Consider the following 13,815-nt stretch of genomic DNA (forward strand, 5'->3'; position numbering starts at 1 on the left):
GGTAATGCCAGAGATGCATGGAGGGGACTAAACATAATGATGGGTAGACAACAGAAACAAATACAACTGGTTGATGATGACCCCCATACATTTGAAAATAACTGAAATGTTTTTTATTCACGATTTGACAATACTATAGGTGTTAATAATGTGAATAATGATACTCTCATTGAATCTAAATCTATGAGAATAGAGGCAAGGGAGGTTACCAAAGTGCCCCGTAGAATTAAAACACATAAAGCCACCGGTCCAGATGGCCTTAAGGGCATTGTATTAAAAGAGTGTGCAGAAAAACTTGGCCATGTTTGTACTAGGTTGTTTCAGGTCTTTTTAGATGATGGTTTTGTACCAGCAGCATGGAAAAACACCAGTTATTCCAGTACCTAAAACTTCTCAGGCCAGAGCTCTTAAAGACTTTCGAACCAATTTTAATATTACGCAAAGATAATGCAAGTAAATACAAAATGCAGTTTTTAAATGATCATTTCATTTATTAAGGGGAAAAAGCTGTCCAAACCTACTTGGCCCTACGTGAAAAATTAATTGCCCCTCCTCTTAAATCATGAAAGAACTGTGATTAACCACATCATTTTAGAAAGCTAAGTTAAATTTCACTGGCCACACGTAGGCCTGATTACTGCCAGACCTGTTGAATCAAGAATTCACTTATATAGAACCTGTCTGACAAAGTAAAGCATGCTTAAAGAGCAACACATGCCGTGATTTAAAGAAATTCAAGAACAGATGAGAAACAAAATAGTTGACATGTATCTGTCTGGAAAGGGTTATGAAGCCATTTCTAATGTTACATCTGGCGTAACCTGGGTGACTTGCCATAACTGATGGAACCATGAATTCTGCTCTCTATCAGAAATTCCTGAAGGAGAATGTCCAGCCATCAGTTTGTGACCTCAAGCTCAAGCGCACTGGGTTTATGCAGCAGGACAATGATCCAAAACACACCAGCAAGTCCACCTTTGAATGGCTCAAGAAAAACAAAATTAAGGTTTTGGAATGGCCAAGTCAAAGTCCAGACTTAAATCCGATTGAGATGCTGTGGCATGACCTTAAACCAGTGGTTCTCAACCCGCGGACCGTCACAAATTCAAATGCGGCCCACCGTGCTGAACACAATTAAAAAAAAAAAAAAACTTTGTTTTACAATTAATTTTAGTTTTTACATTAATTTAAAAATGTACTAAATAAATATAAGCTATATATTGTGTAAGCTATAGCCTAATGTTTTTATGTAAAATAATTTTGTTTTTCAATATATTATTTTCAGACATGAGCAGTACTCACATAGCCCAATTAACGTTACGCATTTAAAGTAACGACCAAGTGGCCATCGGCAGACAGTGAGCATATGCTTGATCAATTTATCCTTCTCAAATCATCACAACTTGACTAAAATAAAATCTAGGTATAAAACAGTTAAAGCATATAACAATGTTTAAACCTAGATAAATGTGCGTTATATCCAACAGTTTGCGCAGAGAGTGGAAGCTGAAGCGTGCTTTGCAGGACATAGAGACGCCAGCGCGACAACTTGCATTTTCTTCAGTGGATACACCGTCATTTTTGCTCATAAAGGTAAGAGTAATACATCATTCGTAACTGTAAAGGGTTTACTTTTATTTGTGTGCACTCACAATATCAACAAAACGTTGTGCTTTTATAAAATAAAGAAATCAAACATGATGCGCTTTCTGCCGTCTCATCTTGAACAGGCACGCTTCACAAAAATGAACCGAAACTCAGCGAATACATGCCTCTCAGACATGATAAATATATCTATAGAAAGCTTTAAATTACTACTTAATGAAATAAAAAAATCAAAAACCAAAACTCTTTCAGCATGATCATAATCCGTAAAGATGCACTTCTCTCTAAAGGCGCGTCTAATGAAGGGATGGTGAGTCAGGATCGACAACTTCATCCTTGCAACACCGACTCAGAAAACACTAGTTTATTAGTAAATTAAAATATCTCCTTACTGTTTCCCCCTGACGCATTTATGGTAATTACTTTTGCCGATGCTTTGCTGCAAACTTAAGCCTATTGCATGCATTTGAACGCAGAACACTTCAGCTGTGCTGACGGCACGCTCGCTGCTGCTGCTGGACACTAAACACCGTAGAGCCGCTCTTGACAGTCACAGTAGCACAGTCTCGTGTTGTTTCCATCAGCGTGGCAATTTTTTTTATCACTAATTGATGGATGTCTAAAATATAAAAATAAGTTAAAGCCTAAAACAGGCCCGAGGCCCTGCCCGTGTCTGAATTATGACGTGAAAATTGTCCCGAAGCCCAGCCTGAGGGGCGTAAAAAAGTCGGGGCCCGTCAGGCTGAAATGCAGGGCTCTAGCTCTGATCTAGCACACAGAAAACGATTTGACTGAAAATTTATCAGAAGAGATGAAAGAAAGATAGTGGTCATCTGCGCAATTCTGAAAAAGAGGCGGCTTTTCTGCATTAGGTATGTTTTTTTTTTTCTTTCTTTTTTTTACTCTTTGTGTTACATATATACATGAAATGTAGAACATATAAAAAAGTGGGTGCCCCCCCACGCATAAAAGTGAAACTCCGCCTATGATTGTGCTGTTACTCCTTTCTAGCCGAAGTTCACAAAATTGGGTGTTATTTATGGGGAGTAGAATTATTTATTTATTTCAATGAATGTAATCGATTAGATATCATAATATTTAGGCTATAATATTATAAATCAGGTTGGTTTGTATTGCTGACGTAATATGTAAATGATATGCGTGCGGACTTGCACTTGGACCATAGTGCGGCCCGGTGGAAAAAAAAGGTTGAGAACCACTGCCTTAAAAACCCTCCAATGTGGCTGAATGAAAACAATTCTGCAAAGAAGAGTGGGGCAAAATTCCTGTGAAAGACTCATTGCCATTTATCGCAAACGCTTGATTGCAGTTGTTGCTGCAAAGGGTGGCACAATCAGTTATTAGATTTAGGGGGCAATTACTTTTTCACGTAGTGCCAGGCAGGTTTGGACAGCTTTTTTCCCTTAATAAATGAAATAATAATTTCAAAACTGCAGTTTGTATTTACTCAGGTTATCTTTGTGTAATATTAAAATGTGTTTGATGATCTGAATCTTTTAAGTGTGACAAATACGCAAACAATTAAAAAAACAGGAAGGGGGCAAAAGCTTTTTCACACCACTGTATTCTGTGCAAGTGCATGGAGTGTATATTATGTAAAGAATTGATGTCACAAATTAAAGGCTTTGTAGATCCATTACAATTTGCTTACAAGCACGGTGGATGCCTCTGACCTTACATAAGGCCCAACACCACCTAGACAAAACAAATGCTCATGTCAGAATTCTTTTTATGGATTTTACATCAGCCTTTAATACTATACAACTGAACATTTTAAAAGAAAGATTGAAAGATTTAGGTGTAAGCAGTTAGTTGATTTTTATGGATTTAAAATGTTTTAAGAAATAGACCCCAACGAGTTTGTGTCAATGGAATCTCATCTGATTATACAGTCCTGAATTCAGGGTTACCACAGGGATGTGTTATCACCTCTGCTTTTTTCTGTCTATATTAATGAACTTCAATGTAACAGTGATGATCTCACCCTGATCAAATACATTGATGATTTGGTTTTAATCTCTTGCCAATTGGACATGAAGAGTTTAACTTATTTTGAGTATATTGAAAGTCTTAGTCACTTACAATTGAACATTGAGAAGACAAAAGGAACTATGCTGTGGGAACAAAAATAGGATCGGTACGGCTGGCGTCTCATATGAACAAATTACTATAAAAGGTGTAAAGGTAGAGCAAGTTTCAAATTTTTTATATTTAGGTACAATCATTAATGACAAACTCTCATTCCAGGAAAATGTGGACCATATACACAAGAAAGCAATACAGCGTTTAGGTCTACTCAGGAAACTAAGAAATTTTAGCATCGATAGGAGGGTCCTAACCATTGTTTATAGATCGATGATTGAAAGTATTTTAACATATAATATTGTATCATGGTATGGCAATTTAACAATGAGACAGAAAAATAAATTGACACGAGTAATTAATGAAGCAAATAAGATAATCGTCCAGAAACGGTACAATGCAAGAGCTGTTTTTACACTTTATGGAAAAAAAGGCGATCGCAGTATATTCAGACCAAACTCATCCACTTCATTCCTGCTCTGAGGCTCTTCCTTCATGGCGCAGGTTGCATATACTGCTGGCTAAAAAGAACCTATATAAAAGATCATTTGTACCATTGGCGGTGACTGTTTTAAACCAAATTCTTAATTGAGGTATTATCATGAGGCATCTTTATGGGTAGGTTAGTGTACACATGTATATATGCATATTGTATTGTATTAATTTTTAATTTATTTATTTTTATTATGTGATATGTGAATGTATAGTATTATCTGTTAGGATGTATTTTCTATGCCAGTGTCAAAGATGAATTTCTGTTCAGGAAATCTGTACAGACAATAAAGTTAAACTAAACTAAACTAAACTACACGGGCTTAGTAGGCTACTCACTTAATGTGAAAACTGGCATCTTCCATCAGTCACGATTTTTTGGATGTTGGGTGATATGGATGTCACTTTAATCCACAGACAGTTCGTTGCAGATAAGACACACCGGCTTTGCATTTACAAAACTAGGTAGGATGAACATATATAGTTGTCTTTCCATTCTTTGACTTTGTATGTCCTATTTTCGCTATCAACTTTCCTCTTTAGACTCTTTGATAGTGCCATTTTCTTTCACCAGCTAGCTTGAATGTTAACATCACTCTGCACACGACGTAATAGCGTACCTCCAGTACGCAAACAATAAAAAAAAAATGCAGTTTAGTACGTGAGAATGCCAAGGAATAATTCTGAGTGTAAAAGTAGGCTACGTCAAATAATTATTACAATAAGTTAGGCTCCATTGTGTAACAAGCAAATTAAAATGATACACATTTATTATTCACAATATGGAAAGAGGAAATAAAACATAGTTTGTTAAGAGCATGACTCAAACATGCCATTAATGGGTTATTCAAGCCTCTTTTATTTTTTAAGTTATTTTTATCCATTCCGCATCTCCCACATATGTGTGTTTTAGCAAGGTGGTCTGTGTAGCAAGTTGGTGAATGAAGATACTTGCCAGGTTACATGTCACTACACTGCTTTATTAAATTTTCCAGTGTAAAACACGGACACCGCCACACAAATGTGGCTTTTTGTTAATGACTGTCCAACTACAGGATTTAACACAGAGTAACAGCTCACTACCAGTTACAAAAGACACTGTCACAGGAAATTCTAGTTGCATTTTATCATCAATTAATTTCTTAAATTATCCTTTGACTATGTTCTGGCCCACCATTTAGCGGCAAATTTTTGTTTTTGGCCTGATGCCAAATATACTTGCTGCCCCCTGGTCAAAAATGCACTAAAATTGTCAAGTCGAGGTGCATTAACTTGCTCTCAGTAGTCTATTCATAAGATTCTATATTTGAATCTGTTTCAGGATTATTTTGAAAAAGGGATTTTGTTTATTTTAACAGCTTCTGAAGCTACCAAGAGTTCAAATATGCAGTACTGTAGCTACATGTTTGAATCAAATACCACTTTCAATATTATTTGTTCTTCAGACATTGTTCTTTAAATACAATAAATATCAGCTGTATGCAAAGTGACCAGATTTGGCTTTCATCCATTAATTAAAAATGACTTTTTTGGGCTCCCCATGTCTCTGGGATTGAACTATGCAAGACCTTAAAAATTAAGATTACAAAAGGAAAGTTTATTAAGAACCAGAATTTAAAATGATATCGATATATCTTTCATATTTCTTGAGTTGCAGGCACCCAGACTTTGGAAAAAAATTAATAAGGTACACAGACAGGTCTGCTCTATGCAACTGTTTTGATAGAGGGAAACAAGATAAATTTCTAGTTTCAACATTATTTGTTCTTCAGACATGTCTCTAAAAAAAAAAAAAGTATCAGCTGATTGTAAAGTGACCCACATTTGGTTTTTGACCAGTGAAAATGTGTACAATTTAACCATTTACTCCTGGAGACATATTGATGCTGCTATCTTTCTAAATTCATTTTTACCCCCCCTGTAATTTGGCTCGGAATCTCAGGTGAAAGTTGTAATTTTGAAAATCAGTTATTGATTTATGAATTTTTAGACTGACATACAGAATCTCAGAACTGGCAGCGGCAGATGTAAGAATGAAGTTATGCAAATAAATATGTAATTTGATCACTTGACTGGGTCAGCAAGAATAAAAGCTGCCTCAAATCACTGTGAAACCAGTTAATGAAAACTCCTTTTATGTCATCAAACAAGTTATGGGGATTTTTAATCAAAAAGGGATCATGAATTGAGAAATCGCATTTTCCCTTTTAAAGGTGCAATGTGTAATATTTTTGAGAATCTGTTTACAGAAATGCAATGTAACATACAAAACTATATTTTCAGTGGTGTAGAAATACCTTACAAAATTCACCGTTATGTTTTAATGACCTTAGAATAAGCCATTTCTATCTACATAACCATGGAGGGGGACCCGCGGTGTAAGTCGCCATTTTACGCCACCATGTTTCTACAGTAGCCCTAAACGGACAAACTACTCTACAGACCGTGTTTTGTCACTGTTGTTCTTCTTCGTTTCTTCCTTGTGTTTTAGAGACAGCTTGCATCATCACTACGTTGAATACACACGAAGTAGTAGTAGTAGTAGTCTATGTGTGGTTTATTAGAAGCAGAGGTTGTTCGTAGAAGTAAAAAGAGTAAGAAATATTTGAACAAATAAGAGGACCACTTGTATTATTTTGCACAAGAGCCGACAGAGCGTCAATCTTCATCATCAAAGAAGCGAAAATATGAATCAGGCAGAAAAATTATTAATTTAGATTGTAATTTCATGTAACAGGATCGTGTGCCTTTCAACTGACCAACAATGGTAACTTTCAGAATTTGCATAAATGGAGTGTAACTTGTTTGTTGGTATGCGTAACTTGATCATTCACAGTGTAAATGCCTTTTGCAAAAGTTCCATCATAATATATAACATATCAGTTTACTAAATAATTAATTATATATAATTTATCTTTGTAAAGAAACCTCAACGCTAGACTGGCTACTCTCTGCTGTCTCAGATGACTACATCTTTGTCCTGTGTTGGCAACTTTAGCTTCTCAAGGGGAGGGGCGGGGCAGGGGCTAATCCGTTTATTGCAATTCCCAACATCACCGCTAGATGCCGCTAAAATCTACACACTGCACCTATAACATATAAGAGGACATGTAAAAACATACTGAACTTTTCAGAACTCAAAACATCCTTGCTGAAACTGCTTTTATTGGAACCAAGCTGTTAAAACGACTCACTTTCAACTTCCGGGTTGTTATTACATAATCGAGATGAATACATGAGCAAAAGACTGCCTGCACAGCACATCATGCACATATATTTTGTTAGTGTTCGAAGATGAGTCGTTTTTGAGAAGGTATATGGTCTATTAATACCAGTATTTTTACTCTTCGTATTCCCAAGTCATTTGAAGTTATATATTCGGGGGATACCCCTGATGGGGTTTAAGATATTATTGTTAACAAGTAAAAAGGCTGTGACCCAGAAATTGTACAAAGAGGATCCAAATATCTATCTATGACTGTCTACACTGCACAATGAACCTCTTATTTACATTGTGTTTGCACTGTGTTAGTTATGATCAAAGCATTTGTGAGCGTGCAAAAATTGAGTTGCAGTGGTGAGACAACTGCATTCATGCGCTCAAGAGACATGACTGTGATCGGCTACAATGCTCAGAGCTGCAACCTTTGATGCAGCGGCAGTAGTTAAAAATATAATGCTATAAAATATTTAATAAAAAATATAATACTTTTTTTCATGATTAGTTAATCTCAGCAGCTCTAATAGTGTAATATAGTAAAAGTTTTCAAAAAAGTGTAATTCATAATTATTTCACAGTGGCCCTCCAGGAACAGGTTTGGACACCCCTTCTAAAGAGTGTTGAATTAGTTTGAATGTCAGTGTGTTAATAAAACAATAAATAAATAAAAATACTCACAATGGACCCTGAACTTCTCCCCTGAGCTGGCCTGTGATCCAGTCTGAAAGCTGGAGTTACTGGAGCCAGACGAACTCCCACTACCTGGTCTAGATGAGAGCTGTTCAACCCGCAGCCGTGGCTCCATGTTACTAAGAGGAAGAGAGGTCAAAAGACAAAATTACTGACATTTTCCTGAGAAATATAAACTTTTACATGTAATGTTAGAGGTGAATATTCTACATATAAATTATGTTAAAGATCACACATTCCAGCATTCCTCTGTCCAGCTTGTAGTGGAGAATCTCGACGGGACAACACAGGAGATCTGGACACTGTTCTTACTGGCACCTTGCAGGAAAGTAAAAAGAGGATCTTGTCAATATTAAATACATATTATTATATTACATTTGATTTTAAAGCAACTAGCACAAATTATTACTTGTATAGAAACAAGTAGCACTATAAGAGATCAAGCAGTTTTAAAAAGTGGAGAAAATGTGGTTTGTTTATTTTTAACACCATGCCAGATTCTGTGGCTATTTTAATGGCAAGAAAATTTTATGGTAAAACTAAATCAGGTTTTTACAATCTATTTTTTGTTAAAAATGCTAAAACTATATTTGGTTTCCAGTAGTGCTGTCAATTGATAAAAAAATAAAAATAATAATAATTAATTGCACATTTTTCTGAAATTAATCGAGATTAATCCCACCTAACAAAGTTTTTAAATATACTTTTATATTTCAATAATTTCACATTCAATCTTCAAATTAAAGTTAAAACAACATACAGTATATTTTCATATGATGCGATTTCAAGTTTTCCTTTCTCTTTGGAGTGTTACAAGCTGATTGTGCATAGATAAGATCCCTGAAGTTGCAAAGACTAAAGTCTCAAAACCAAAGAGATATTCTTTATCAAAGTTAAGACTCTGCCACGCCCCCCTAAAACGGCTCGTTCTAACAGGCCCCCCATATCTACCTCACTATGTGGAAATATTTGCATAATGTGCCCAAATGTGCACGCAAAGAAAGAAGGCGTGGTTTCAGTAACCGCAGTTAGTGTTGATGCAGCATGTCAGGGAGACGCTGTGTGTTTCTAGGCGAAAGCAAAAGCACTTTATTTGGCCTTCCGGAAGTAGATGCATTTAGGAATCTTTAAGATTACTTACAACAGAACAGCAATGCATTTTATGGACGTCCGTTTCGTGAACCTAGGAGAGGAGGTAATTCTGACTTTGCTATGACAATCTGGTGCTTCTGAATCAGTCATCGTGTGTGTGTGTGCGCGCACGAGCGAGAGAGAGAGAGCGCGCGAGAGAGCGAGAGAGAGAGCGCGAGAGAGAGAGAGAGAGAGACAGACAGAAGAGAGCACGAGAGAGAGCGAGAGAGAGAGAGAGAGAGAGAGAGAGAGAGGGGGTCACATCACAAACACATACCAGTTTCATCACTGTGTCTGTCACGAGACTGTTTCCCTTTCAGGCTCTGTCTTTACATTTACTTTGAAAGCTGAAGCTCGCGATTATGGTAAGTGGCGTTACATTGTCGACGAGTGCTTGCGGTGTTCGGCCAAACACAATGCACTGGGTCAGCCGGCCAATCAGAGCAGACTGCGCTTGTCGGAAGGAGGGACTTTGTAGAAAACGAAGCGTTTGAGAGAGGTGGGGCATAGAGGACCTACAATAATGAACAGTATTTGAAAAATAATGTGTTTTTTGAACATTAAAGCATGTCAACCTATTCTGTTACACCAAATACACAAAATAATGATCTTTAAAAAAGCATCATATGACCCCTTTAATATTTGTTTTTATGACTGAAGGCAAGTATCACTGATACCAATACTACTACTGTCTCTATGAAATTGTTTTTTTCCCCCTAATATTTAACTATAGACCAGAGCCATTCAACATTACTGTATAATTGAGAGCTATCATTTTTAACATTAGACTTTAAAAAATAACAACTTCTAATTGAAGTGAACTTAAAACAATCATTACATAAATCCATTATAATAAATGTCATATTTAGCTACCTCTGCCCTTTAGCAGGTAAGAAATGTACAGAAATTGAATAGTTATCAAACACTAAATTCTAAATTAAATAGAGATTAATCTAAAGTTATTGATTTCCTCTTAATTTTTTGTTCTTTGAATAACAGACATCACAGCATCTGTGTTATTAGGTTATTTTGGCTGCTTTAAGAGCTGCCGCTGCTGAACATGATGTGGAACTGACAAGCATCGTATTTTCTCACTACTCATTGCCTTTTCTGACGCACTTCAAGTCTTAAAGTCTCTGCTAATGAGCTGACGAGTTGAATAGGGTGTGTTAGATGAAGGAGACAGTGCTGAGGTGCTCCAGGACACTTTTGGAAACCACTTACATGCAGTTTTAAGGCAGCTTTAATTGCCTTTTTAGTAACTCCATGACTTAACTGAAGACATAACTACGATATTGCATGCTTGTAGTTTTTTTTGTGCTTTAATACGAAATGATATAGGCTACAGTGCACGCCGCAGCATATGTGTGTGCAATTGAAGAGCACGTGCTATGAGCACAGTATAATGGCTGACAGGACAGGAAAATTTGTTTTTACTGAGATCAACATCTCATCTGACCGCAGTTCACTGTTGTTCCTACTGAAGCTCCCTTGTCACGTGTACCCTTTCCACACATGTTCGACTAGTTGGAGTGTGCATCTGAAAAGTCTTCCATTTGATGTGGTTGTAAAGATGTTCTGCATCTAAACAAATGCAATTCTTGTCAAGAAAAAAAAAGAAACAGAAGCAGCAGTTGTGAGTGGTGTGGCCAACCTTAGCTCCGACCCTGCATTAATTGCTATAAATATTTTAAACGTGTTAAACTGAAAGAATTAATCGCATGTGTTAATGCGTTAATTTTGACACCCCTACTTTCCAGATTTCATGGTAAACAGACCATGAAAGTAAAAAGTTTTTTTTTTTTCACAAAAACATTAATCATGCACATACGGTCACATTAAATATGGTCAATGGCAGATCAACCACACTTGCTTGACTCATGAGAACAAACCCCATTTGTTCTAGCGGACACTAAAACATGCTTGTGTGACCTTCGAGAATAAACCTTGGTGGCTCTTGTGCATCAAGCAAACACATTTGAGCCTCCATTATTATACTGTCTATATGTGAATAAAAGTGTAAATAAAACATGTTCATCATACAAAGTGATCATGTCTTTTAAGCAGACTTGGATTAAAGCACTCGATTCATATTTATTCTTCTATGATGTCTTTAGGAACTTTTTGAAGCTTGAAAGTTTTGGTTGAATGGATTTTGAATGGAGAGAGACAAAATTTGCCAGGTTTCATTAAAATTAGGGATGCTCTGATCGATTGGCTGGAGATCGGCCGATAATCATATTTTATGACTCGATCGGTACTCACCAACTTGGCCGATCTCAGAAACCGATAGCAATTTGATGACGTCAACGCGTGACGACGTACATGATGCGTGGGGACATGAATGATTTGGCGCCACAGTCATGTCATCGACGGTGTGGCAATGCTATGACGTTTCAAGAAACAATGAAAAATTTGCTGTTTGTCATGTATGTTTTTGCATGATTCATCTACACAGCAGATTGTGTGATGTTAGAGCTGATCTGCACCTCACTGCACGTGTCTGCGGCGCGTTACGGCTCCACGGCCACCGGAGCTGTTCGTGGCCGCTCTAGTCAGTGCTTGTGTTTATCAGCCAGCCGCGGCATGTTTCTGAAGCGGCTCTCCACACTGCTTGGTTAAAAATAGTCTTTTGTGAGTTGTCACAGCGTGAAGGACGGAACAAAAACAGAGGTTTCCCCAGTAACTGCTGTACACAAAGCTGCACTGAGCTCACAAACGCTGCTTTATCAGGCATATAACATACATGCAGGATGAAATGAAAATGACATAGACATTTTTCGAAAGATAGTCTTCCTTCAGCAATAGTGATATAAAAACACCCGCACCTCGTTTTGATTTTTAAACGTGCAGTACGTGCTTATATTTATTCAACAAAGCCTTTTGAAAAATCAGTCAGTTTTGATATTGTGGTGAGCGCCGCAAACAAATAAATGTATGGGAAACACATACCACAGCACAACCCCCTGAGCCCAACTTCAGTCTACTCATCACCTTAACTTTAACTGCGTTTGTAGCCGGCGCCATAGCCAGACTGATAAAAAAAACACAGACCGGAAGTTACCTTTGGGCCAGGCGTGTGCGCCCGATGAAACGGTCTATATAAAGCTTGAAGCATCAGAATCGGCATCGGTATCGGCCGATCACCATGACAAGAAATCAGTACTAAGTATTGGCTGCAAAAATCCTGATCGGAGCATCCCTAATTAAAATATCTTCATTTGACTTTTGAAAAGGAAAAAAAAATCTTATGGGCATGGAATGACACGAAGGTGAGTAACTGATCACATAATTTTCATTTTTTGGGTGAACTATCCATTTAAAGGTATTAAAACAAGATTTTAGCCTCTACAATTCCAGAGTTATGGGTGAAAACATAAATGTACTCATAGTGCCACTTAGTATCAGACAGATGTCTCTAAAAATTAATCAATGGTCCCTTTTCTTACCCTCGGGGGCACCTCTTCATCAAGGGTCTGCTCAGGGGCCTCGTGGCCCCTGGATTGAGAAAGATGTTGAGAGTGGTCAGGGTATGAAGTGTGCACTGGGTGGTGCTGGTGAGAGGAGTCCTGAGAGCGAAGATGAAGCTGTGCAAAACTAGGAACAGGATCACTGAAGGACTGGGAGTGAGACACAGGGGGTGCAGATGAGTTGCTCTTTAGAGCAGCTAAGTGAGACCACTGGACCTTTTGGGGAGGGGGAGAGAACAACAGGAAAGAGTGACATGGAGGTTAGACACACTAAGTAATCAAGGAGTAAACAAAGACAGATGATAACGATGATGCAGACTGTGAAAGATGAGAGAAACTATTAATTCACAGATGACAGCAGGGTTATGTCACCCAGAAGCTTTGAGCAGTTCAGTTTCATTCACATTCACATGGTTTGCTCACATGTCATGACATGCCTTGTCATGAGTCTTATGCTGCGTTCCAGACAACTCGAAATTCAGATTTTTCCCACTTTCTACTTTGAAATAACATCTGGAACACCACTTAAAGGGGTCATCGAATGCCCATTTTCCACAAGTTGATATGATTCTTTAGGGTCTTAATGAAAATTCTGTAACATAGTTTGGTTAAAATTTCTCAATGGTAGTGTAAAACAACACCCTTTTTACCCTGTCAAAAACAGCTTTTTTCAGAGAAAGTCGTTTTGTAGCATTTTCCTTTAAATGCAAATGAGCTCTGCTGACCCCGCCCCTCTCTTCCGAGCCGCTCTTTGAGGGACTGTTTTCTTTAGATGCATTCATAGTGAAACTTGCTAATTAGCACATTATTAGGAAAGGAGATTTGAAAAGATTCATTAAAAAAACCTCACATCTTCTGTTGGTGAAGCTGGATCACGAATGATTTGTGCAAACATAGACGCATTTATCGCTTAGGAGACATTCTTATCTACATTTGCTCCGGTAGTGAAACAATGGCGGACTGATGACAGCTCACTCAGGGCAGGTCTAAAGTAAGACGCCAGTCCAGTCTGTGCTGAAACGCTACTGTCAATCAAATTATTGTGGGAGGGGCCTGTTTTTGTGATGTCACACAGACATCTGAGATCGGCTCGATTTGAGAAAG

At 37.6% G+C, this 13,815-nt stretch overlaps 1 protein-coding gene across 3 annotated transcripts in view; it reads right to left on the reverse strand.

Annotated features, from left to right (window-relative positions):
• The window catches only part of LOC107566655 (mitogen-activated protein kinase kinase kinase kinase 4-like), a 107,365-nt gene that overhangs the window by 24,939 nt on the left and 68,611 nt on the right, over nt 1-13,815 (reverse strand). For all 3 annotated transcript variants that reach the window (XM_016252156.1, XM_016252155.1, XM_016252154.1), the window contains exons 16-18: nt 12,691-12,927; nt 8,346-8,428; nt 8,099-8,229 (exon numbers count right to left, since the gene is read on the reverse strand). In XM_016252156.1, coding sequence (XP_016107642.1) covers nt 8,099-8,229; nt 8,346-8,428; nt 12,691-12,927 — 451 coding nt within the window. The remainder of the gene's footprint in view (nt 1-8,098; nt 8,230-8,345; nt 8,429-12,690; nt 12,928-13,815) is intronic.

The sequence above is a fragment of the Sinocyclocheilus grahami genome, unplaced genomic scaffold, assembly GCF_001515645.1.
Source record: "Sinocyclocheilus grahami isolate Dianchi unplaced genomic scaffold, SAMN03320097.WGS_v1.1 scaffold1090.1, whole genome shotgun sequence".
Classification (NCBI taxonomy): domain Eukaryota; kingdom Metazoa; phylum Chordata; class Actinopteri; order Cypriniformes; family Cyprinidae; genus Sinocyclocheilus; species Sinocyclocheilus grahami.